The sequence below is a fragment of the Oenanthe melanoleuca genome, chromosome 14 (genome assembly GCF_029582105.1).
Source record: "Oenanthe melanoleuca isolate GR-GAL-2019-014 chromosome 14, OMel1.0, whole genome shotgun sequence".
Lineage (NCBI taxonomy): Eukaryota > Metazoa > Chordata > Aves > Passeriformes > Muscicapidae > Oenanthe > Oenanthe melanoleuca.
This window is the reverse complement of record NC_079348.1, coordinates 14,581,998-14,606,566: the sequence shown is the minus strand read 5'-3', so window position 1 is coordinate 14,606,566 and position 24,569 is coordinate 14,581,998. Positions and strand designations below refer to the sequence as shown.

General features: G+C 57.0%; 3 protein-coding genes across 6 annotated transcripts; 1 reads left to right on the top strand and 2 right to left on the bottom strand.

Annotated features, from left to right (window-relative positions):
• Positions 1-4,654: 4,654 nt before the first annotated feature.
• On the bottom strand, positions 4,655-15,021 carry SPSB3 (splA/ryanodine receptor domain and SOCS box containing 3). 4 transcript variants are annotated; one of them, XM_056503086.1, is made up of 7 exons: positions 14,291-15,021; positions 11,317-11,450; positions 9,145-9,322; positions 8,353-8,540; positions 6,483-6,585; positions 5,945-6,070; positions 4,655-5,707 (listed from the first exon to the last, which is right to left on the bottom strand). In XM_056503086.1, exons 1-7 carry the CDS (start codon positions 14,568-14,570, stop codon positions 5,367-5,369), a joined length of 1,350 nt encoding a protein of 449 aa, XP_056359061.1. In that variant the 5' UTR covers positions 14,571-15,021; the 3' UTR covers positions 4,655-5,366. The 4 variants fall into 4 exon arrangements, with proteins under 4 accessions (XP_056359061.1, XP_056359063.1, XP_056359062.1 ...); XM_056503088.1 differs by lacking the exon at positions 14,291-15,021 and adding an exon at positions 13,488-13,580; XM_056503087.1 differs by lacking the exon at positions 14,291-15,021 and adding an exon at positions 13,488-13,569 and having other exon boundaries at positions 9,145-9,325.
• NUBP2 (NUBP iron-sulfur cluster assembly factor 2, cytosolic) lies at positions 13,830-19,630 on the top strand. The gene is made up of 7 exons (XM_056503096.1): positions 13,830-13,904; positions 15,147-15,265; positions 16,472-16,670; positions 17,621-17,775; positions 17,873-17,983; positions 18,279-18,348; positions 18,922-19,630. The coding sequence occupies exons 1-7, from the start codon at positions 13,871-13,873 to the stop codon at positions 19,062-19,064; spliced, it is 831 nt and encodes a 276-aa protein (XP_056359071.1). The 5' UTR covers positions 13,830-13,870; the 3' UTR covers positions 19,065-19,630.
• An 834-nt stretch (positions 19,631-20,464) lies between these two features.
• On the bottom strand, positions 20,465-23,411 carry IGFALS (insulin like growth factor binding protein acid labile subunit). Its single transcript, XM_056503078.1, has 2 exons — positions 23,270-23,411; positions 20,465-22,739 (listed from the first exon to the last, which is right to left on the bottom strand). The coding sequence occupies exons 1-2, from the start codon at positions 23,283-23,285 to the stop codon at positions 20,929-20,931; spliced, it is 1,827 nt and encodes a 608-aa protein (XP_056359053.1). The 5' UTR covers positions 23,286-23,411; the 3' UTR covers positions 20,465-20,928.
• Between the last annotated feature and the right edge of the window lie 1,158 nt (positions 23,412-24,569).

Genomic DNA, 24,569 nt, shown 5'->3' with positions numbered 1-24,569 from the left:
CACGTGTGAGTTCTGTGAAGGAATGCTTTGCCATGGAGATGGTGGTTGGCTTGGAGCAGGTTGCATCCCCTTGTTTACACCTTCACCCTGGCTGGCAGTGGGATGGAGGAGGGACTGCAAACTTTGAGGCACTATTTGGAGCCCCTTGTTCTTAGGACCCTTGTTCAGAGGGGTCTGAATGCAGCCTCCCCTCTCCAAATCCACCACAGCTGCCCAGCTGTGGAAAGGGCTGGTGGTTCTCCCTCAGTTCCCTGCCTTGCAGAGCCTGTGTCCCCCCAGCACTGCTCCTTTTGATGCCACAGTCACAAAGTAGGTCAATCACTGTCTAAACCCTGACTTGATATCCCTTGAACTAAATTCCTGCCCTGCCTGAGTGTGCCCCGACGGGGGTTAGCACTCAGGGCTTACAGGGAGCTAAGAAAGATGAGCAGCTTTGCTGTAGCTGAGTAAACAGCTCTGGGCAGCTTGGGTGGGGGGATATATCCTGGCTCCTCCCCTGCCATCCCAGCTCCCTCCCCTGCCATCCTGGTTCTCTCCTCTCCCATCCCAGCTCCCTCCCCTGCCATCCTGGCTCTCTCCTCTCCCATCCCGGCCTCGTCTCGCCCAGGGAAGTGTCCAACCCGTGTGCTTTCAGAGAATCAGAGACCTCCAAGATCAAGTCCAACCTTTGACCGAACACCACCGTGTCGGGAATTACCACACCCACTGTTGTTCTGGCCGCTCTCAGGGATGGTGACTCCGGCTCTGCCCTGCTGCTCTCACCAGGTGACTTTGGTGACACCAGTGCTCGAAGGGGTGAGGAGGGTGAGAACCTCGGGTTATCCTGGCTCCCCTGAGCTTTGGTCGGTGTGTTACATGTTTCACCTCTGTCACTTCTCCTCTGGGTGCTGCAGCCCTGGGGTAACACCACAGTGCTGTCCCTCGATGTGCGGTAGGAATTTAGCCAGCACCTCTCTGACAAGGGCAACGACACAACACCTGGACAAGTGAGTCACTCCCTCACATCCCAAGCCCAGAGCTTTGGGAAACGCCAGTGAAAGTTACAGAAATGCTTGTCTGTGGCTGCCAGCCTGTCCTTGATGCTGTCAGTGGAAGGGCTCAGATTATTTGTGTGTCTCAAGATCCTTTTGAGCCTCTGCAGATGAAAATCTGTTCTCGTGGTGAATGCAGTGGTGACTCAGCGCTAGGGAAGGAGGGAAGATGACCTTAGGAAAATCTTTTCACCCCCATGCTCTGGAGATGTCCAGGAAAGGAAAGGAGATTATGAGGGAAAAAAATATTAGCCCTTGGCAGAAAGGCTTTAGAAGAAGCCCAGAGCTCAATGCCAGGGGAGGGCTGCAAAGTCTGGGGTCTGGGCACACACCAGCCTCAGGCCTTGCTCCAGCTCTTTCTGCAGGAGACAGCTGGAGCTGCAGGAGTTTCCTTCCTGCCCTTCCAGGGTCAGGGGTTGCAGGAGGAGAAGGACAACTCAGGATTCTGGCAGGTGCAGGAGCAGCAGCTACAATAGAAGCAACCCCTCCCCTGCTACAGGTGAGGCCTCAAAGCCTCTTTGACCTGTTAAAGCTTAGAGGACAAGGGCAGAGAGGGCTGTCACGGGCATCCTCACTAAAAGCTCTGTGTTGATGGACCAAACAAGCCCTGAATGTGTCACCAGCTCCCCAGGGAAGCAAGCCTTGTCTCTGGCTGTGTTATTAAACCAGAACCTTGTTTCAGCAGTATCTGCTCACCCTCCTGTGGCCCTTCCAGGCCTCTCCCTGCTATGGTCTCACTTCCTAGGAGCTGCTCACATCACCTGTGCTCCCCAGGTGACACCTTTGGCTGCCCACCCAGCCAGAGCAGCTCAGTGGTTGTTGGGGCAGCCACTGTGTCCCCATGGTCTGTCCCTCAGCTCTGGGTTTGATGTCCCAGTGGCTACTGCTGCAGTCTGAGAGCTGCAGCCCCTCAGGCAGCAAATGTGCCCCCCCAGAGTTGTGAGGGTTTTCCACAGGGCACCAAGCTCTCCTCATGGTGCATGCCACACCTTCCTTGCTTTTCTGTTTGAGCTCACCAAGTTCTCCTTCCCCCCACACCCCTGAGCTTTCTGCTGTTCCTGACAGAATGGCAGAAGGAGGATTACACTGGGATGCTCTGACCCTTCTGACAGCAGCTCAGCCAATGGATGAAGGTACATTTTCATCAGCACATGCATGTTTTTGTGAACATTAATCATATAAAACTCCTATTAGATGAGGAACTCTGACAAAACTTTTTTTTTTTCTATAATCTCATGTAGTCAAATACTCTCCTGTCCTTTTCCTGCCCCTGGAGCTTTGGTCTCTGGCCTCAGCACAGCCTCTTTGGAAGATGTTTCTTCCCACTGCCAGAGGGCAGGGCTGGATGGGATATTGGGAAGGAATTGTTCCCTGGGAGGGTGGGCAGGCCCTGGCACAGGGTGCCCAGAGCAGCTGTGGCTGCCCCTGGATCCCTGGCAGTGCCCAAGGCCAGGCTGGATGGGGTTGGAGCAGCCTGGGACAGTGGGAGGTGTCCCTGCCCATGGCAGTGGGTGGAATGAGATGTGCTTTAAGGTCCTTCCCAACCCAAACCATTCTAGGATTTTATGAAGTTGCCTCACAGCTCTCTCTGTGAGATGGCACACAATTAAGTGTATGCATGGTGTGTTTCCAAGTGAGAGGTATTTGTTTGTTCTGAGCTTTATTCCCCCATCCTGATATGTCTGGATGAAGGCTCAATCATGGATCCTCACTGTAACAATGGGATTGAGTCCTGCAGAGGAGATTGGGGTCTTCTAGAGTGTCTGTGCTAACTGTTCCCTCCTCCTCTGTGCTTGAAGGCCTGTGGAGAATGCAGCACAGGTGACAAGTGGCACCCTCTGAGCATCCCAGTGACATGGGACATCAGTGGTAAAGACCCCTGTGTTGGGGCCAACTTACCCTGCCACATGTCTAAGCCCAGCCTTGTTCTGGTTCTGTCCTGGTCCCCACAGAGGGACTGTGGGTGGTGTTGGTCACTCCTTTTATCTGCTTGGCTGTGGCTGAGCTGCAGCTGGGAGCCTGGCTAGGGGAAGTAGCTGATTCTCCTTCAGAACAGAAACTTGCACATCAATAAATGTCTTGTTACAGATGCTTTCTGCAGCCTCTTGGCTCTCATTTCCTCTTTTAGCTTCCCCAGCTTTCTATCCCACTGGCTGGAAAGCTGCCTGTCTCCTGTGGGAGCTAAGGAATGTTGGAACAGGGACTGGATGTAGCTCTGTCCTTGCAGGTGAAGTGCTGGACAAGCCATGTATTTTCTTCAGTGTGTCCTGACTTTCCTGCTCTGGCTCTTTGTGGGATCTGTTACTGTAGTTCCTGCTGTGACTTCCAGGGACAGATGGGTCCTGTTTTGAGTCATTTTGGAAACACCTGCCAGCTGTCAAACCCAGCTGAGAGGAGAAGAACCACTTCCCTGGGGTAACACAGCTCAGGGCAGGGGAGTTTGTTCACTGAACTCCCAACACGAGAAAATGCTGAATAAGCTCCAGAAAATCATGGCTTAGGATGGGATTCACTTTTCCCAAAGCAAATGCTCCATTATTACTCAGAAATAGCCACAGCCAGGATGAGGGTGGGTCAGGGCTCCCTCAGTGCCTGCTGAGGTTTGGGACTGTTCAATGGGGCTTTCCACAGAGAGAGAACCCCTGAACTTCCTCCCACAGCCCTGGGGCAACCAGGAGGACTCTCCAAACCATGTTCCTCCCTGCCAGGGATTCCTCTGCCACCAGCTACCGCTGCTTGAGTCAGCTCCTGGGGAAGAGCAAACCAGAAAGGCTGCCTGTTCTGGCTGCCAGCATTGCTCCAGAGGCAGGGACAGAGCCTGACCTGCTGCAGTAAGGGTCTCCTTCAAAGCCTGGCCCCAGAGCAGCAAGAGCCATCTTTGCCTCAGGATTTGGGAATAAACTCAGTGCACATGGTGCAAGAAGTTTTACCTGAGCCTGTGGGGGTCTGTGATGGGAGCAGAGGAAAAGGCAGCAGATGGAACAGGGAGGAAACCCACAGAGAGAACTGGTTAAAAGCCATTTCCCATCCATACCTCAGCCCTGTTCCACTTTTCAATGCCCTTTGCAAGGCTGACAGCACCAGCTCAGCCTTGACTCCTCACCAGAGGAGAGCTCCAAGGCTGGGGACAAGCCCCATGGGCTGGGCACAGGCCCTGCAGGGACTGGCCTGGGTTGGCACCAGTCCTGTGGGAGCACAGAGCCCATTCCCTGGCAGTGGCATGAGGCCACTGCACAATGAGTCACTTGTTCAGATCCTAATCCAGCATTTCCCCTCAGCAAGACCACAAAGTCTTGGAAGGGCTGCTCTGTTGCCAGGCTCTGGGGTGTTTGTCCCAGCGTGACCTGTCAGAGGACAGGCACTATAAACCCTGCAGCTGCCTTCCAGTGCACAGCCACAGGCACCAGCCTGGCTCCACTGAACATCACCTCAGCCACACTTCTGCTGCAGTGGGAAGCACAAGAGCCCTGCACAGGGCAGAGACAAGGGCATCTCTGCTGCCTTCAGCTCCTCCAGCTCTGACACACAACTGCTGCAGCCAAAACCTCCCCTCCATGCTGCTGCCCAGCCTATTTTTGACAAGCACCTGCAGCCTCCTGCCTTCAAGGGCCCTAACAACAACAACAGACAGCTTCTACTTTTATTATTACAGTTTAACACAGTCTTGGACAGAGGAGAAGCAGCAGGAACCAACATGCAAAGCAATTAGAAGTCCCCAGGGGCGGGAGGAAGACCACCCACAGCTCAGCTCCTGCCCCTGCTCCCAGCAGCGCCTCTGGGGCCCTTCCCTGCAGCTGCTGCTCCGTCGTGCCCCAGAGCGGGACGAGGTCATGGCAGACACCAAAACTACACACACAGAGAGGAGAGGACTGGCCTGGGATTGTGTCTCAGTGAGTCAGGTCTGCTACCTGACTGGAATCCTGTACACTCCAAACAAGAGGCTGCCTTAATCACAAAACATCCTGAGTTGGAATAGAGCCATGAAGATTATCAAATCCAACTCCTGTCATCAAGTCAAATTCCTTAAATGTTGTCTCTGTCAACAGGGAGAAGAGATATCTCTCAGGAAGAGGTGCTTCCTTCAGGAAGAGGTGCTTCCATAGCAAGTCAGGAGATGAAGCTCAGATATTTCAACACAAATTTCTTGTGTCAGAACTGGCTTCTCTTGGAGCCAGCAACTCTTCTAAATGCCTGTGATGGATATCGAGGCCAAAGATTTCCACAGCACTGGAGAAATCTTTGCCAACACGTAGAAATGGATGTTCCCAGAAGGAAGAGGTGCTTCAGGCTTGACTGCCAACACAACAAACCCCAGCCACGTGGCGTGCAGAGCCATTATGTCCTCCTGCACCTCTTCCTTTGGCAGGCCTCCGCATCCGAGCCGCACGAGCTGTCCGAGTCGCTCCCCGAGGAGGAGGAAGGCTTTGACGTGCTATAGTTCATGCTCAACACCCAGCCCAGTTTGTTGTGCAGCACCTGCTTGAGTCCTGGGGGCAGGGGCAGCACCTCCAGCGTGTCCACATAGTGGGGCAGGAGCTGGCGCAGGCGGAAGCAGCACAGGTACTGCAGGGACGTGCGGCTGGCGCACGACCGGATCACCTTCATGCTGCTCTTGGCTGCCGTGGAGCACACCATGGGGTAAAACTTCTTGTTCTGCAGCTTTGTGGCTGCCACCCCTGCCAGGGCACAGCACCAGGAAGGGCATGTTAGTTTAGATAGAGGGATCAACCCCCTCCCACCTACCCCAAACCCATTAACTGCAAAGTTGTTGGAAAAAGCTTTCCAAAATCCCAATCTACTAAACAACAAATGTGACCTTCCTCCCACTCACTTCACACCTTGGTCTTCTGCTTTCCCAGTGTTTTCTGCTGCAGCCAGACTCGAGGTCCCCCCACCCCACCCCTGGCTCTCACCTATGCACTTGCGGTTCTTGAAGAAGGTGAGTGTCCCGTGCCACGTGTCCAGATGCACCCCAATAATGGAGCCTTGGCCAAACCTCGAGGAGAAGTTTGTTTTGTCGCCCTTGTGATGCAGCAGTCCTGAAAACACACCCAAAAAATGGCATTCTGTGGGAAACTTGCACTCCAGGAATTCATCCCAACTCCCATGCTGCTGGTACAGCCTCGTTCAGCACCAAAAACATCCCTGCATTTCTGACCCCAGCCCTCCCATCCCAGAGTGCCTGGTGGAAAGGGGAACGTTGAGGTTTTACAACTCCAGAGCACAGGGAGCAGTACTGAAACCCCAAAGTGGTGCTGTGACAGTAGTACCCTGGTGCCCTGGCAGAGTCCCACACCAGGTCTAAGGGCTCTGCAAAAACTGGGCCAGGAGAGATGCTCCAAGGGCTGTGAGCTGCCACCAGCTGCTCTGGTGTCCTTAACAAAGGGATTCACAGCTCTGGTGGCACCTCTTGTGCCACTGCTGCACACCCAGGCACCCTGTCCGTGTTACCTGTGTAGGAGAGTCCCCAGCTGTCCTCGTCCTTGCCCAGCAGGCTGCAGAAGGTGTGGCGGTACTTGTCCAGGTTCACATCCGACGTCCCGATCCCCACCATCTGGGAGGCAAGCAGGCAGTAACAACACGAGCCCAGTGTCTTTTCAAGCAGCAAAACACAACCAAGAATCCACCTCCAGTTCTTCCCTCCTCTTCTTGGCTCAGCCCAAAACATTCAGAGGGGCTGGTGAAGCCAAGTCAGAGGTTTCAGGGTGGAGCTGAAGGCTCCCAGCTCCAATTTCCTTTCCTAAGTGAGGAGGCCCAGCTAAACTGCTGGAGAAGGTCACTGTCCTGTTCACAGAGTCACAGAATGATTTGAGTTGGAAAGGACTGTAAAGCTCATCTCATTCCACCCCCTGCCATGTCCAGGGACATCTCCCACTATCCCAGGCTGCTCCAAGCCCCATCCAACCTGGCCTTGGGCACTGCCAGGGATCCAGGGGCAGCCACAGCTGCTCTGGGCACCCTGTGCCAGGGCCTGCCCACCCTCCCAGGGAACAATTCCTTCCCAATATCCCATCCAGCCCTGCCCTCTGGCAGTGGGAGCCATTCCCTGTGTCCTGTCCCTCCATCCCTTGTCCCCAGTCCCTCTGCAGCTCTCCTGGAGCCCCTTTAGGCCCTGGAAGGGGCTCTAAGGTGTCCCCCAGAGCCTTTCCTTCTCCAAGTGAGCACCCCCAGCTCTCCCAGCCTGGCTCCAGAGCAGAGGGGCTCCAGCCCTTGGAGCATCCCCATGGCCTCCCCTGGACTCTCTCCAGCAGCTCCATATCCTTGTGCTGGGTCCCAGGGCTGGGGCAGCTCTGCAGGTGGGGTCTCACCTGTTGGGGCAGAACCCCCCCCCACCCCCCGCTGCCCACACTGGGGCTCAGCCCAGGGCATTGGGGGGTTCTGGGTGCTCATGGCCAGGCTATGTCCAGTTCTCATCCTCCAACACTCCACGTCCTTCTTCCAGGGCTGTTCTCATTCCAATCTCTGCCTAGCCTGGATTGGTGCTTAGGATTGCCCTGACCCAGGTGCAGCACTGGCACTTGGGCCTTGTTCAACTTTTTTCCACCTTTAACCTATCCAGGTCTCTCTAGATACCCCATCCCTCCCCTCCAGGGTGTGACCCCTCCACACAGCTGGGTGTCACCTCCAATCTGGCCAAGGGCACCCTGATCCCACTGTCCATGTCCCCAGCAGAGATGTGAAACAATACTGCTACCAGTGCCAGCCCCTGAGCAATGTCACTTGTCACTGGTCTCTGCTGACTCCCAACTCTTTGCATGTGACCACCCAGACAATTCCATATCCACCAAGCAGTCCCTCTGTCACATCCATTCTCTCCAGTTCAGAGACAAGGATGCAATGCAAGGCAGCAACAAATGCTTTGCACAAATTCAGTTCCTCTTCCCTCCTCCACCAACAGTGCAACCCCATCACAGGAAGCCACTGAATCCCTTAGTGAAGCCATAATGGATGTCATCAATCACATCCACTTTTCCCATGTGCCTTTGCACAGTTTCCAAAAGGATCTGCTCCATGATTGCCATCCCAGAGGTGAGACTGGTCAGCCCAGATCTTCCTTAATTCCCGTTCTAAAAATGGGGGTTATGTTTCCTCTTTTCCAGTCATTGAGAACTTCACCAGCCTGCCATAGCTTCTCCAACATGATGGATAGTGCCTAAACCACTTCATCCACCAGTTCCCTCAGATCCCAGGGATGCATCTCATCAGGTCCCCATGGACTTGTGCACTTCCAGATAGCCTCAAACCTCATCTGCCATGGTGGAACCTCATCCTGCCAGCCCCTGTCCAAACTCCTGGGCATTTCAGTGTGCCCCACACCTACCATGTCAGTGCCATACACTGGGGAGGTCATTTTGATCTCCCAGAAGTGCTGCCCGTCCGCCAGCTCCTTGTTGCCGCGGATGGCGGCCGTGCCGCAGCTGTACTCCATGTGGAAGTTCACCTTGCGGTTGTCACACGTCAGCAGCGTGGCCGTGGACTTGTTCAGGTCATCCCACACCCAGTCAAAATCTGTTGAGGAAGCACAGAGGGCACAAGGATGGGCAGACACCCTCAGGAAACGAGCCCCAAGTCAAAGCACAGGCAGGTGTTTGTTTTGAAGGCTTGTTAGTGGGTTTGTTTATACTTGTCTTACTGTTTAAGAGGCTAAATCTTAAGCTGTGCTCATCAGAGAACTGCTTGAGGCCTGAACTACTCTGCAGTGTCCCACCAGGGAAGGATCAGCGCTCCAAAGCTGTCAGCATTCACCAGGCCCAATTCTGGCTGACACCAGGCAGAGCCTCCCTTCTCCCCAGACTCTTCATGGGATCAAGGGGAGGCTCTGCCATGCCACAGGCTCTCCCCCCAGCCCAAGCCCACCCTGTGCTCTGAGCCAGGCACCCTGCCAGCCCCTGCAGGGATCAGCAGGGCCCTAAGCAGCAGCTCTGTTTCACCAGGGCCTAAGCCGGATCGGAAAGCAGGTCCCAGAGGTGAGAGCTGACGCCGTAACAGCATCAGCCCTGAGCCTGGAAACACGAGAGCAGGCACGGGCTGCTAATCCTGCCACAGCCTCAGGATGTAAACACAGGAATGCTGGGACAGACACAGGACGCTGCCCAGCCCAGGAGCCCCTTACACTCGTCCTCCTCGCCGCAGCGGCAGTCGCGGACGCGGTGCAGCGCGTGCAGGCTGGAGCAGTAGGGAGCTTCACTCTGGTTCTCACAGTTGCAGTAGGACTCTCCAGTCACAGGGATGGCGCTCGGGATGGAGGGAGACACGGAGGAAAACTCGGGCTCCGAATCTGAGTCGCTGTGCTGCTGGGGAGAACAGGGAATGAATGCTCACTGCTGGGCTGCAGAGCTCTGAGGGCTCTGCTGGGACATCCCAGTGACAGGAATGAGGATTTGTCTTTACAAACAAGCTGTGAGTCTGTTGGTAGAAAAGGCTAGCACTGAGAGATAAAAGAAACAATGGGATGGATTCACTGATTGATGAATGGGAAAAGATATTTGCCTTTACAAACTGTAGGTTTGCTGATAAATGAAACTGGATATTGAAAGATGAAAGAAGCAATGGGGGAAAACTATGAATTCTGTAAGAATTAAAAATTAAAAGGGAGGGTTATACATTAGAGGGGAATCTCAGGTATCAGGTGTTCAGGGAAGTCTGTGCCTCTCAAGTACCTCAGCCAATGGGGAAAGAAGAGGGAAATGTAGCTGGGAAATTAGGATAAAAAGGAGGATTCATCCTCCAAAAATTTGAGAGACCCCAGGGGAATGCCCCATGGGCCTCTCCCTTTATTCAAATAAAGCTAAAAGGTCTCCTCTGTCTCCTTTTTGGACACAAACCTCTGGTGTTTGTGGATTAATTTTCCTGACAGCAGGCTCCTGTCATGGCCTGACCTGTCACATAGGAAGGCTGTGCCCATGGAATTACCCTGCTTTGGGACACGGATAGTGCCTGCTGAGCTGCAGGGACCTCTCAGCACTCTGTGGTACAGGGACATTCTTTGTGCCTGCCAGGGACATGGAGCTGTCACAGCAGGGTAACAGCCCAAGCCTGGAACACACACATTTTGAAGAAAATTCTGTGCTAAAGCTTTGGCCTCCACCAAGCAGGTTCCAGCCATCAGCAGAGCCAAGCACTGCTCTGGAGAGGCTGGGAAGTGTGAGGAGGAGAAGGGAGAGCAGGCAGAACAAAGGGAGCCAGTTGAGCAGCAGGGCTGCAGCTCCTCAGGCCAGTGCTGCAGACAGGCCCCCAGGGAACCCAGGGCAGCATTTAAGGGCTTTTGTTTGCTTTCATGAACACAGAAACCTGATTTACCATTCCCCAGAGCCAAGAGACCAAAGTGATCCTGGACTGGACACAATGAGAGTCACAGCCCAGTTTCACTCCTGTGTCATGGTGTTGCCCAAGGGATTCTCTTATCACTGGTTGCAGAGTTACTCTAGGTTTATGTGCTGCTTAGGTGTACCTGCTTGTTATTCACCCCCATGGTCAGGGGTATTTAATGACAAAAATCCTTTAACTCATGTTCTTGCAGCTGTGTAAAACAGGGAATTCAAACTACTTGGGCTTACATGCATGCTGCCCAGGCCTCCTTCTTTGGGCTGCAGACCCAAAAGCTTGGATTCTGTCTTTCCTAACTTCTAACTTTCCCAAGTACTGCTACGTAGAAATCCTGTCATTCCTGTGGCTGCAGGGACCGAAAACTGCTCATTTTCTGGGAGCAGAGAGCCTGGGCTTGGACACTCTGCTCTGGCAGAGCCTCCTGGCTTCAGTGTAGCTTTGAAGCTCCTGGAGCAGCTCCTTGTGTACCTAGCACTGCACAGGGAACTCAAACCACACACTCAAGAATTAGGGAAATAGGGAAGGATGGCAGAGGCCAATCAGTCACTCCTTGCATTGTTTTACTCTTGCTCTCCCTGCTGTGTTCCCATCTCCAGCACACCTGAACCCAGTTCAGAAGTGAGGTTCACACTGCAGAACAGGAAATGCAAAGAAATTTCAGTCTGTGGGGCAGTGTCTTCAATCACCACCACCATCTCCAAGTCCCTCACAGCCCAGGAGGGAGCAGAGCCAGCTGGATTAGGGAACTGATCCACTTCAAACATTTACCTAGAGCTCTACTTCCAAAAAAATATTTTCAAATATCATATGTACTTTACGTACGACAACCCATTCTGTGCTTAAAGGACCATTTAGCAATGGTCAATATTGATACTTTCTGCTATTGGCCGGTTCAGAGCCGGTATCAGGGAAAGGAAAACCCCTCCCGTGTGGCACCCAGAGCCCCCAGCCAGCCTACCTGCCCGTCGGAGTCGTAGCCCCAGCCCCGCGCGCCGGCCCAGCCGTCGGCCTCGCGCCGCACCCCGCTCAGGACAAAGTGCCAGGCGCGGCTGCTGCGCGGGCGCCGTGCCATGCTGCCCCCCGACAGGTAGGCTGCGGAAAGAAACACCAGGTCACGCCTCTGCCACGCCCCGTGGGCGCCAGACCCACCCCAGGGGGACCAGCACGGGATCAGCCGATGCAAATGATTCTATCAGCATCAACAGCCTCTGCAAACTTCAACCTCTTGCTCCACCCAGGGTCAGCTTCTCCCTGAGGCCCCTAGAAATGCTCCCAATATCCAGAGGTGGTGGCAGCAGCTGCCCCTCTGCAGGAACTGAAGCCAGCAGCCACCTCTCACCTGGCCTGGGGAGCTTCAGGGCTGTCAGAATCACAGAGTCCTTTGGGTTGGAAAGACCTTCCAGGCCTCATTCCACCCCCTGCCATGGGCAGAGACACCTTCCACTAGACCAGGCTGCTCCAAGACAGAGCCTCCCTGGTGCCCAGTGACCCTCCAGCAGCTGTCCTGGCCCTGCAGCCCATCTGTCCCCAGGGAAGGCTGTCCACCTGCAACTATTCCCTGATGGAAGGCTTTGCTCTCAGTGCTTGGAGAGGAAGAGAAATCACTCTCCTGCTAGCTGGAGGGAAACCAGGCTTGTGACAGACCTGTCCCAGCTTGCCTCAAGGACAACAGGCAGAAGGGAAGCAGGTACCTGTCTCCCAGTCCAACAGGGGAGTTGTTCAGAGACAGATTTCCCAAGGCTTTTTCCTTGTACACAGCCTGACAGACCATTACACTGGATGTGACAGGGAAACCTCAGCTTCCAATCTCATCTGCCTGAAGTTTATCTTTGCAGGATTCAGCTACCCAGCAAGAGGCACCCTCAGGGCAGTAACCCTTGAGCCCTCTCCCTCAGCTCAGCCCCAAGCCAGAGACTGCCATAAAGCACTTGTCCCTGTTCCTCAGTCCCCAGTGGGACAGCAGCTCCTGAAAAAGCAGGACAGGCCAAGCCAAGCCCCAGCCAGCTGTGCAGCTGTCCATGGATGCTCTGAAGGGCTCTGGAAATCCCACCTGCTGAAATCACAGGGCTTGCACAGCCATGCTGGGAAAGCAGCTAAAACCATAGCAAAAACCCTTCTCCAGCTTTGCTGAGCACTCACAGCAGCCCAGTAGTGCTGCTCTGCTCCCCCAGGCCCTTGCTAAGACTGTGGCTCTGAGTCAGCACAGAGATCCCAGCAGATGATCCAGCACTGATGGCAGAGTCAGTCATGGAATCATTATGGCTGGAAAAGATCTCTTGGATCAACGAGTCCAATCATTCACCCAGCACTGCCAAGGCCATCACTAACTTATGTTCCCAAGTGCCACATCCACGCAGCTTTTAAATCTGTCCAAGGATGGGGACTCCACCACTGCCCTGCGCAGCTGTGCCAGTGCCTGACCCTTCCCACAAAGGAATTTTCCCAGTATCCAACCTAAACCTCCCTTGGCACAACCTGAGGCCATTCCCTCTTGTCCTGTCCCTGTTCCCTGGAGCAGAGCCTGAGCCCCCCGGCTGTCCCCTCCTGCCAGGGAGTTGTGCAGAGCCAGAAGGTTCCCCCTGAGCCGCCTCCTCTCCAGGCTGAGCCCCTTTCCAGCTCCCTCAGCCTCTCCTGGTGCTCCAGCCCCTTCCCTGGACACGCTCAATGTCTTTCTCACCAGAACTGCGCCAAGGATTGGAGACGCCTCAGCAGTGCCAGCAGAGGGGACGGCCCCTGTCCCGTCACGGCAGAGCTGCTCCAAAAAGCCGCTTATCCCTGCGGGCCCCAGGCTCGCTGAGGCCTTTCCGGGGCCCGAGGCGCTGCTGACCCGCACAGCCCACCGCTTCCCCGGGCACCCAGCGGCACGGGGCCCGGCTCGGCCCGGCTCTCCGGCCGCGCAGGCAGCAGCTCCACCGAGGGCGGGCACCGGAGCCGCGGCTGTCGCGGCAGCTGAGGCCAGCCGGACAGGACCAGGCCAGGCCAGGCCAGGCCACCGCGCTTGGGCCGCACAACCCCGGCCCGCCCCGAGCCAGAGCCAAACCCCAGCCCTCGGCTCCCGCCTCCGGCCCGTCCCCGAGCCCCCGGCCCACCTGCCCTGCCCGGCCCGGCCCGGCCCCGCGGCGCTCTGACCTATTTTCCCCTCCCGGGACATAAACAATCCGCTGCCGGCTCCGCCCCCACGCTCCCATTGGCTGTGATCACGCCGCGCCCCTTCGCCGTTGGCTGCGCGCTCTGTCAGTCAGAGGCGGAGGGGGACGGAGGGGGTGCGGGCTGAGCGAGCCCGATGCTGTTGGCTATCCCGTGTGCCAATCACCAGAGAGCTGCGCACTGGGCGGCAGCCGGCGAAGGGAAAGCACTAAGTGCATTGGCTGATGCGAGGGAGTTCGAGAAGAGGATTGGCTGTAAAGCCCTGGAGGGCGGGCCCCCCGGTACGGCCGCGGCCTGCGACTGGATACAGGGTCTGTCAGTCTGAGGGGGCGGGGCCGTGCGCCAGCAGAAGGCGGAAGTGGGCAATGCGGCGCGGCAACATGGAGGAGCCGGCCGGGGGTGAGCGGCGGGGAGGCGGCGGCCTGGAGGGGTCTTACCCTCCTCATGGGGGACGTCCCGAGCGGAATAACCGGGCCTAGCGGGGGGTCAGGAGCAGTTCCGAGGTGCTCGGGCCGAGCGGGTGCCGCGGTGTTCGGCCCGACTCGCGGTGAGGGGAGCTCCGGGCCGTGCCGGGCTCCCATAGGCGGCGGGCACCGCTTATCGGGAGGTGATCCTGAGCCTTGCCAGAGGCCCGGGCCCGGCTCCCGGCTCCCGCGGTAGACAGCGCCGAGTAATCGGGCCCGGCTCCTGCGGGGCTGCCGCTGTCACCGGCCGCTATCCCGGAGCACCTCGCCCCTCCCCGGGCCCTTTCACCCCCTCCCCGTTGTGGGGCCCGTGGCCTTTACCGTCGGCGGAGGTGCTGATGAGCTCTGCCATGGTGCGTGCGGGCTCCATGCCGCCGGTGCCGCTGTACCCCGCGCCGTGACTCCGTGCCCGGGTGGGCCAGTGGCGTTTGCCGGCTGTGGCTGGAGCGCCTCGGCCGCCCCGCTGTCCCCTGCGCTGCCCCGGGACACCGCTCCCGAGAGCTCCCTGCTCCGGGAGCGCTGACAGCACAGCAGGGAATGGAAGGAAGGCTGGAGTGCAGCGTGGGACTGGCAGGAAGCGACTGAGCGACTGTTGTGGCATGGAGGAAGGAAACGCCAAGGGCCTGAGCTCACCATCAGCCTCCGGCCATGGCCGGGCTGAGCCTCACGAGCACAGAGCGTGTTTATTGCTCTGCTGCCCAATTGCCGCTGAGGTCATGGGACAAGCCTTTGCTCCCCATACGCAGTGTTTATTGCCATTGTCCTTGTTGTCTCTTTTCTGATGACAAAAAGGCTGTGGCACATCCATCTCTTCTGTCCCACTGCCTTATGCTGAGGTCAGAACTCACTGGGGCTGCCTGAGGGCCAGCTCTGATCTCTGCTCCCTGGGACAGGGACAGGATCCAGGGAACAGCTGGAGCTGGGCCAGGGGAGGGCTAGGTCAGATATCAGGGAAAGGTTCTTCCCCCTAAGCACTGTCCCAAGGAATGGGCACGGCCCTGAGGCTGCCAGAGCTCCAGGAGTGTTTGGGCAGCGCTGCCAGGGATGCCCAGGGTGGGATTTTTGTGGTGTCTGAGCAGGGCCAGGGGTTGGACTGGATGATCCCTGTGGGTCCCTTCCCACTCAGGATATTCCATACCCTGATTCCATACTCCATGACTGTGTGATTCTCTTGCAGAGAGAGCCAACCTGGCGGGGGTGCGGCACATCGTGCTGGTGCTGTCCGGGAAGGGCGGCGTTGGGAAGAGCACCCTGTCCACCGAGCTGGCCCTGGCTCTGCGCAGCGCTGGCAACAGGGTGAGTGACCCTTGGGGTGCTGAGCTCTGCTTTTCCCTTCCAGCCCTCAGCTGGGCTGGATTTTACCAGCCTTTCTATGTGCTTGTCCTTGCTGGGCAGCGTGTGGATTCTCTGTGAAAATGCAATTTGTGATAGTGTGATCCAATTCAGGTAACTGGATCAGGTACTGCAGTTTGTTTCTCTTTTATCTGTTTTATTAAACCACCCAATATTTATTGTTGAAATTGGCACTGGGATATGACTTTGCCGCTTTGTGGTGTCACCCTCTGTGGGGTGAAGTGGGTGAGCTCAAGGATTCTTAAAATGGGATAAAAAAGATATGTGTGGGCAGGAGACAGACTGAATTCCCTGAGGATCTTTTTAAAGGCTCTGTGCAGCCAGTGCCACTTGGGTTCTGCAATAAAACACTTGGAAACACCCAGGAGAGGCTCCTTGGGGAGAAGGAGGTCAGGAGGGATATGAAATTTAAAGCATCTGTGTTTCAAATTTTTCAAATGCCTCTGCTGAGCTGCAGAGGCTGTTGTGAAAGTGCTGTGAGCAGCCCAGATTTGGGTGGTCAAGGGTTCCTGAGTCCACCTTGCTGGGCCTTTTTCCACCCATTTTTCCAGGTCTTTTTCCTCAGAAATCCCTGGAATCTCACTGCACTTTGGGACTATTTTGGGGATTTTTTTTTTTTTTTTCAGTGTAAATTTTAGGACTTTTTGGACCATTTTTAGTGTGATTTTTGGGGCATTTTTGTGTTTCTTAGTGCAAAGTTTTAGAGATTTTTCTTGGTTTTTTGGCTGAATTTTTCCTGGGTTTTCCCCATTGTTTTTCCCAGAAACCCTTGGAATTTTGGCAGATTTGGGGTGTTTTAGTGCAGACTATGGGTGTTCCAGTGACCGATTTTAGGTGTCCAGTGACCGATTTTAGGACTTTTTTTGGGGATTTTTGCCGGGTTTTTTTTTGCCATTTTAGTGTGGATTTTTAAGGAGCTATTTCCCAGAAACCCTAGGAAATTTTGGCAGATTTGGAGTGTTTTAGTGCAGACTATGGGTGTTCCAGTGGCTGATTTTATGCATCCGTTGACCAATTTTAGGACTACTTTTGGGGGGTTTTTTTGCTATCTTAGTGTGGATTTTTAAGGAGCTGTTTCCCAGAAACCCTTGTAATTTTAGCAGATTTGGGGTGTCTCAGTGCAGATTTTAAGGCTGTGCCTGTCCCCAGGTGGGGATCCTGGACGTGGACCTGTGTGGCCCCAGCATCCCGCGCATGCTGCGGGTGCAGGACAGCGCCGTGCACCAGTGTGACAGTGGCTGGGTGCCCGTGTTCGTGGGCCAGGACAAGGCCATCGCCCTCATGTCCATTGGCTTCCTGCTGGAGCGGCCCGACGACGCCGTGGTGTGGAGGGGACCCAAGAAAAACGGTAACACCCGGGTTTGCTGCTGGTGAAACCTCCTGGAGAGGTTATTGTCCTGGTTTGAAGGACAGGTGTCTGCCAATAAAGGCAGAAGCTTCTCTTTGAAATGGAGAATGTAAACCCCCCTCCCTCCAAATTGTTATAAATTTGAAATTAAGAGGCTTTCAGGCAAAGATATGGGAATTAGGAATAACAGTTTTTTATTAGGAAAATTAAAATAGAAATGCAGTATTACAAAGAACAATCCCAACCCTGACAGAGTCAGAATCCAAGCTGACACCCCATCAGTCAGTCAGGGTGTTGGCAGCAGTCCCATTCAATGGTGGCTGCATCCTCCTGCAGTGGCAGATGTGGTTCAGCTGAAGCAGTGCTCCTGGAGAAGGTGCAGTTTTCCTCTGAAGGTCCAGGGATGATGTGGAAAGGTCTGGCTTCTCCTCTGGATTCCAGTGGAAAAACGGATAACTTGCTGTCCAAAATCTCAGTTTTTATCTGGGTAGGAAAGGCTTGGCCCCTCCCCTGGCTGGAGCATCTCCCAGTGGGATGATGTAATTTTATCAGTCATACAGTGGGACTCAATGGCCCAGCAGCAGATGATTTCTTCCTGGAGGGAGGATGGGCTGTGGAAAAGATAAAGATGATTGCCCCACCTGGTTTTAAAGGTGGCCCATTAGCAGATAATATGTGCTAAGGAGATAAGGAATCACTGCCCCACCCAGCTTCAACAGGTGGTGAGAGAATACACATTGCTGGCCACATCAACCCAACACAGTTATTCCTTGGGGGAATGAAGTTGCTGCTGTTCCACGGGATGGGTTGGAATCACTCAGATGGGGAGAGTGCAGTACATGTTATGCTCGCAGACAACCTTGTCCCCTCTCCCTGTCCCACAGCTCCCAAGCCTGCTGAAACCCTTTGTGGTTTGGGTTTTTTTTTATCTGCCCCATTTATATCCATAGCTTTGATCAAACAATTTGTCAGCGACGTGGCGTGGGGGGACCTGGACTTCCTGATTGTGGACACGCCACCGGGCACGTCCGACGAGCACATCTCCACCGTGGAGGCCTTGCGGCCCCACCGGCTGCTCGGGGCAGTGCTGGTCACCACACCTCAGGTAGGACACAGGGCTGCCTGTGCATGTTCTGCACATGTGCTCTGGAGCCACAGTCAGCATGGCCAGAGGGAGCCCCAGCTGCTGCTGTTCCCCCCAGGCCGTGTCCGTGGGGGATGTGAGGCGGGAGCTGACGTTCTGCAGGAAGGCAGGATTGCGGATCCTCGGCATCGTGGAGAACATGAGCGGCTTCGTGTGCCCCCACTGCTCTGTGAGCTCTCCTGACCTTATTGTCCAGCCTTGGGGCTCTTTGGGCTCTTCCTTGTGGTAGTGGGGTGCTGAGCCTTGGGTGGAGAATTGGGAAATGCCGTGAGGGTGATGCTGTGAGCCAGGGAGAGAAGACGCTGCCAGCTTTGGGCTCTGCTCTCCTGAGGAGCACTGGGGGAGGGTGGGGACACAGGGAATGCCTGGGGCTGGAGGGTGGAGGGGAGCTGGCTCTGCTCAGGGCCTGGCAGCTCCTGCCCTGTCACACAGACCTTCCTGACTCACTGCTCTTCCTCCTTCAGGAATGCACAAACATCTTCTCCAAAGGGGGAGGCGAGGAGCTGGCCAAGCACGCTGGGGTGCCCTTCCTGGGTGAGTGGCCTCTGGAGCTGAGCCCTGCTCAGGGCTGATCTCGTGGTGCTCTGGGAGAGCTGAGCACAGAGAAGGAGCCTCACAGGGGCAGGTGGGCTGGACTGTGAGCCCCAGGCACCTGGGCAGAGCTGAGGTTGGTGCTTTGCTTCTCTGCCATCCCAACTCATAGTGGGCCCCTGGCCCTGCTGGGACAGAGATGGTGATGCCAGCAGCCTGCTCTGACTGCTGATGTCATGGTGACAGTGTAAACAGGCCTGGAGCTCCATGAGAACCATATTGGAATGTCTGGAGTTTTCCCAAGAAATGGGGGCTGGGGGCTGAACCCTGTCCCTGGACAGGGCTGGGATCAGGTGGGAGAGCCTCTCTCATGAAGCACCAGGGTAGGTGGGGTCTTGGACCCAGAGGAAGTGGTTGCTGGTGAGAATTATCTCCTGGGGAGCTCAGGGAGGGCAGTGGTTGCTCTTCTCTACCCCTTTCCCTGGAGCTGACTGTGGCAGTGTGGTTTTTATCCCTGGCTGCAGACCTTGGCTGTACAAGGAGAGAGTTCTCACTGTCCCCTCCCCTGTCCCACAGGCTGTGTCCCCCTGGACCCTCAGCTCAGCCAGAGCTTGGAAGAGGGCAAAGACTTCATCCAAGAGTTTCCCAAGAGCTCTGCCTTCCCTGCCTTGACTCACATTGCCCAGCAGATCTTGGATACATCGCAGAGGAGCTCCTGAGGAGGCTGTGGAGCTGGACTGGTGCCAGACTGGCAGCCCCAGCAGCAGGAAGGGGATGCAGGAGCTGTTTAACTCAAACTGGCTCACTGGCTGTGAGAGGGAGGGAGGGGGAGCACAGATTCCTGCTGCTGCTGGCAGTCCCAGAGGGAAGTAGCTGCATCCCCTCAGACTCAGAGAGACTCTGGAGTTGCAGTGTCAAGTGCTGCTCTTCCCTCAGCATTCCCACATGGCTCTGATCACCTGGAGCATGGCTCCACGTGCTGCTGCCTTCTGTTCTCCTGCCTGATGGATCACACAGGACTTGCTTCAGTGGCTGAGTGGTGCTGGGTGCTCCCATGTGGAGCCAGGCCAGGCCCCTGTGCTCAGAATTCTCAGCTCACTGGTTCCTGATGGGCTGGTGAGGGCACAGCGTGGGCTGGGCGTGAGGAGCTGTCTGGGAGCTGCATCCCATCGTGCTGGAAACGAGCCCTCAGGCCTGCTGGGCTTGTGTGACTCAGGAATATTTTTCAAGGTTCCAGGCAGTAAACATTTTTTCTTAAAATGCAAGTCTGCACCTTCTGTTTTTCCATGGCCTCAGGCCTCGTTGTATCTCTGAGTCTCGACCCTCCACGTGCATCACGGTGCTTCTTGCTTTTCCCTGGTTTCCTTGCTGGAATTCAGCTGAATCTCTCCTGTAACAGTGTCAGGATCCTGCCTGTCCCTTGTCTTGCTGTGAGCCAGCCCTGGCAGCCTTTCATGGGATGCTTTGCCACAGCTTTTCTCCAGCCCCCCAGCCTGGGGCTGCTCTGTGTCCCCAAGTGGTTCCTGTTTCATTCACTTCCCAGTGTCCTGTTCCCTGCACCTCTTCCCATGGGCTGCTGCTTCTATGGGACCTGCCCTCCTCTTGCAGGTTTGAGTGAAGCTGGGGAAGCAATGAAGGTGGTGGCCTTGCATCTCATCTCCCTCCCTCCTGGACTCTGAGCCCCTCCTGCCTGCCCCCCTCTCTGCCTTTGGGATTCAGCCTCACAGTGAGGTTTTGGGAAGACAGGGAAATCCTGGATTTCAGTAGGCAGGCCCTGCCTGGAGGAGAGCAGGAGCAGCATCCAGCCCTGCTCCTGCTGCACAAGACCCACACCAGAGCAGCTCATGCAATTTTCCAGGAAAATTTTGTCTGACCTTTGGACACTTATCTGGGATTTGGAGAGCTGGGCAGTAACCCTGGAATCTGTCAGGGCTGTTGGCTTCTGTGGGATAGCTGGGCATTTCTTGCTCCCTCCCTAGGAACGTGCCACCCACCCAGGGTTTGCAGGAAATGCTGGAGCTCCCCAGGAGCCTGAATCCCTCACCCTGAGGGGCTCTGGGGAGAAATCCTGGCCGTGGGCAGCACAAACTTTGGAAAAAAACATAACTTACAAGGTGGGTTGCAATAGCTCCAAAGGTTTATTTGTCTGCTGCCATTTATCAGGTGAGCAACCAGTGGCTTTCTGTGCCCTGCCTACACCTGCTGCTGCAAGGAATCATTACAGCAAGTCCTCTGCCCCCTTCCCTGAGCTCTGGAGGCCTTTTAGGATATCTCCACCGCTCCATGGCAGAAAAAGGCTTTATTTTGTCTCATAAAAGTCCTGGCCTGGGCTTCAGGGCTGGGGGTGCAGCATTCCCCCATCCAGAGATGCTCCTGCAGGGATGAACCATGCTCTGCCCTGGAGGCTGCTATTTAAATCCTAAAGGACTGAAATACCCAGTTTGAAGCCCAGGGGGCTGGTGCCCATCCAGCATCTTCTGAGCAAGGCTGGCAAATCTCTGCTCGACTGGGGTTGCCACAGAGCCCCAGCTGCTGCTGCTGCCCCGGGCCAGGGAAGTGGCGAGTGAGGGTCCCCAGCCCAGCTCAGCAGTGAGCAAAGCTCTCCTCGGCAGTGTCTCGGAGGTCCAGCCCCGCCAGCCCCGGGGGGTGCAGGCAGGTGAGGTTGTTGTAGGTGTAGATGGGGACGTGGGTGTCGTCCCCCTCGGCCACCGACTGCACGAAGCGCGGCAGCACGGCGGGGTGCCGCAGGGAGAACTCCCGCAGCCCCTTCAGGGAGCAGTTGCAGTTCCAGTTGTTGCCCCCCAGCCACAGCTGCTCCAGGGTGAAGGGAGGGCCCAGGAACGCCACCGAGAAGGTCTCCAGGGAGTTGTTCCTCAGGCTGAGGTACCGCAGGTTGGCCAGGGGGGAGATGATGCTGTTGTCCAGTGTCTCCAGCTGGTTGTGGGAGAGGTCGAGCCAGAAGAGTCTCTGGAGCGGGCTGAAGGTGTCCTGGGAGATCTCCAGGAGCTGGTTGAAGGAGAGGAAGAGGTACTCCAGGTTGCTCAAGCCCGTGAAGAGCTGGGGCGAGAGGTGGCTCAGCCTGTTGTGCTTCAGGTCGAGCTCCAGGAGCTCGTGCAGTTCGCTGAAGCTCTGCTCCTCGATGACAGAGATGCTGTTGTGCTGCAGGAAGAGGCGCCGCAGGCTGGAGAGCCCCGAGAAGGTGCTGGCCCGGATCCTGCCCACGCAGCTGTGCTCCAGGTGGAGGCTGTGCAGCTTGGCGACCCCCTTGAAGGCAGAGTCAGGCAGGACCTTGATGCAGTTGGCAGACAAGTGCATCACGGCCACGTTGTGCAGCCCCAGGAAGGCCCCGGCCCTGATGTCCTGCAGCTGGTTGTTGTTGAGGCTGAGCACCTCCAGCTGGCCCAGCCCCTCGAAGGTCCTTTCCGCCAGGCTCCGGATCCGGTTGTGCCCCAGCTGCAGCTCCTCCAGGAACTGCAGGTCCTTGAAGGTCCTGGGCCTCAGGCCGGCGATGGAGTTGGTGGACAGGCGCAGGACGTGCAGGCTCAGCAGCCCCAGGAAGGTGTCCTCGTAGAGCGAGACCAGGCGGTTGTGGGACAGGTCCAGCCAGCGCAGGGACTTCATGCCCATGAAGGCGCGGGGCGCGATGGCCGTGATCTGGTTGTGGTTCAGGTACAGCTTCTGCAGCTTCTGCAGCTTGACAAAGATGTTGATCTTGATGCCCTTGAGCGCGTTCCCGCTCAGGTCCAGCTCCTTCAGCTCGGTGAGGCTGCAGAAGAGCTGGTGCTGCAGGTAGGGCAGCTTGTTCCCGGCCAGGATCAGCTCCCTCAGGTTGGGCAGGTCGTGGAACACCTTGTCGGGCAGCACCACCAGCGAGTTCCAGCCCAGGTTCAGGTACCAGAGGTTGGAGAGCCCGGCAAAGAGCCCTTCCTCCACCTTGCTGAAGTGGTTGTTGTTGAGGCTGAGGGACACGAGGTTCTGCGTGTGCAGGAAGGTGTGCGGCGCCAGGTGCTTGAGGCGGTTGCGCTCCAGGTGCAGGTGGTAGAGGCTGCGCAGCCCGTGGAAGGCGTGCTGCTCCACGGAGCCCAGCTGGCTGCTCTGCAGGTCCAGGAAGTCCAGCGCCGATAAATTCCTGAAGGCAGCGGCCGGCAGCAGAGTGAAGTTGTTGCCGTCCAGCCACAGGGCTTTGGCGTTGTGGGGCACGTCCTCGGGCAGCCGAGTGAGGTTGCGGCCGCTGCAGAAGACGTTCAGCTCCTCGCTGTAATCGTCCAGGCTGCAGGCGCAGGGGCTGGGGCAGCGCGGGCCGTCCCCGTCCCCCGGCTCCTTCGGGGGGTCCCCGGGGGGCTGCGAGGCGGCGGCCAGCAGCAGGGCCAGGGGGAGCAGGAGGGGGATTCCCGCTGGGGATGGAGGAGAGGGGACGGTCAGTGTGAGAGCGGGGCTGTGGCTGCTCCAGGGGACAGCCCTGGGGCTCGGGGAATGCGGGTGGGGTGTGGAGGGGTTGCTCCCAGCCCGCTGCACACACGGGGCAGCTGCGGGAGATTCCAGAGCTTGGACCCCTTGGGAATCGGTCCAAGATCGCCCCCCACTCCTGCCACAGCTCTGAGCCCTCCCGTGCAGGGACCTCCCCAGATTCACCTCTCTATTGCAGCGGCAGCTTCTCCCTTTCATGGGGAAAGGCCCCCAGCCCCTCTCCCCAGCCGCCCCCTGTGAGCCCCCAGCGCTGAAGGGTTTCAGTAGCGCGGTCCCTGCCCATCCCTGCACTCCCCATCCAGATTTGGGCTCTGCCCTGCATCCTCCGGCAGCTCGGGGGGCCCCCAAAACGTCCTGTTAGCAGGGGAGGAGCAGAGTGAAGGGTGGCTGGAGCCCGGGCAGAGTCTGAGCTGTTCCCCCCCGTCCCCAGCCCGGCCGAGGGCAGTTGCAGCCTCACCTTTGCCTGCGCTCATGGCGGCGGGCAGGGCAGGGCTCCTGCTCCCGCTCCGCGCTCCGGCCCCTCCGACTGCGCACGGATGGATGGAGCAACCACCTTGACGCCTGTCCAGCCGCCCGCCCGGCCGGGCTTAACCCCAGTGCTGCTGGCCCGGCCCTGCTGAGCCCCGGGGACAGCGACAGCGGGACGGGCTCCTCGCCGCTCTGGGACCGCCTTCAGCGCACGGACAGAGATGTCCAGGAGCCCGGCGGGGCTCCTGCCGAGGGTGGTCCTGCCAGAGATGGGCTTGGAGTGTGGAGGGAGGAATGGAGCAACATCACAGGGTGTCCCTGGGCTCCTGGAGGGTCCTGAGCAGCAGCACAGACCCTTCCCTGCCCTGCTCCGCCGGGGATGCCCTGAGATAAGCCCTGGCAGCGGGTCCACACTTTCCATCACGACACAAAAATCACACACCGGGGCTTGGAGCATCATAGGACACGAGGATTAGAGGTTTGGGGATCAGCCTCAGCGCCAGATGGGCTGAAACACCTGAGGGTTTATGGTGATGCAAGTGGGAAATGAGTTTGGAAACGGGGAAAAACTCTTCCCTGTGTGGCACTAAAACCTCGGGGGCGGAGCCCTCAGCCCCTCCTGGGCATTTTCCCGTTTTCCTTCCTGTCTTGCCTTGTGCCTGAGCATGGTGCCGGGAGCTCTATACCCTGCTCTGTGCTTCTGTGCCCAAGGGGAAACAGAGAGCAAAGCCAGGGCTCCCCTGGTGAGGTGGTGGCTGTGGGGGTCCCCTGCTCCTCTGCCAGCCCCCATCCATTGGGATGGGGGTGGGTGATGCTCCAGGGCTGGCAGATCACACTCTGCCCCTGGCAGCTCACCAAAACCACCCCGGGGAGGCTGCTGACCTCATCCAGGTTATTTCCCCACCAGGCTCCAACACAGGTTCTGTGGAATCTTTTACCAGGTTCCAGGAAAGAAAAAGAAATAAAAAAACCCAGCAAGAGCAGCCCCGTGACCAGATAGAAAAGCCATGGGTACACCTTCCCCTGTCCTGGTAGCCCCACTCCTGCCTGGAGCTGCCACCACTCCCACCCACAGCTCCAGGAGCAGGGATCTCTGCCCTGGGGCTGCTCCCCCAGGCTGGTTTGGGAGCAGCAGGTGGAGCAGGGATTTTCCCCCACACCAGGCTCCCACCTTGCCCCTTCCCATGGGAGCCTGGCATCTCCCCAGCTCACAGGCCACACCTGGGCTCCTCACCAGGCACTGCCATGCCCATGGGAAGAGCTGCTGGAGAGAGACATCCAGGCTCCAG

Excerpts from the sequence above, each read along its gene's own strand:
- NUBP2 (XM_056503096.1), top strand. The coding sequence starts at position 13,871 with ATGCGGCGCGGCAACATGGAGGAGCCGGCCGGGG. Across the intron at positions 15,266-16,471 it reads TGCGCAGCGCTGGCAACAGG|GTGGGGATCCTGGACGTGGA; the intron begins GTGAGTGACCCT and ends GCCTGTCCCCAG. Across the intron at positions 17,776-17,872 it reads TGCTGGTCACCACACCTCAG|GCCGTGTCCGTGGGGGATGT; the intron begins GTAGGACACAGG and ends TGTTCCCCCCAG.
- SPSB3 (XM_056503086.1), bottom strand. The coding sequence starts at position 14,570 with ATGCCACAACAGTCGCTCAGTCGCTTCCTGCCAGTCCCACGCTGCACT. Across the intron at positions 9,323-11,316 it reads GCTACGACTCCGACGGGCAG|CACAGCGACTCAGATTCGGA; the intron begins GTAGGCTGGCTG and ends TCTCCCCAGCAG. Across the intron at positions 6,586-8,352 it reads CAGTGTATGGCACTGACATG|ATGGTGGGGATCGGGACGTC; the intron begins GTAGGTGTGGGG and ends CTTGCCTCCCAG.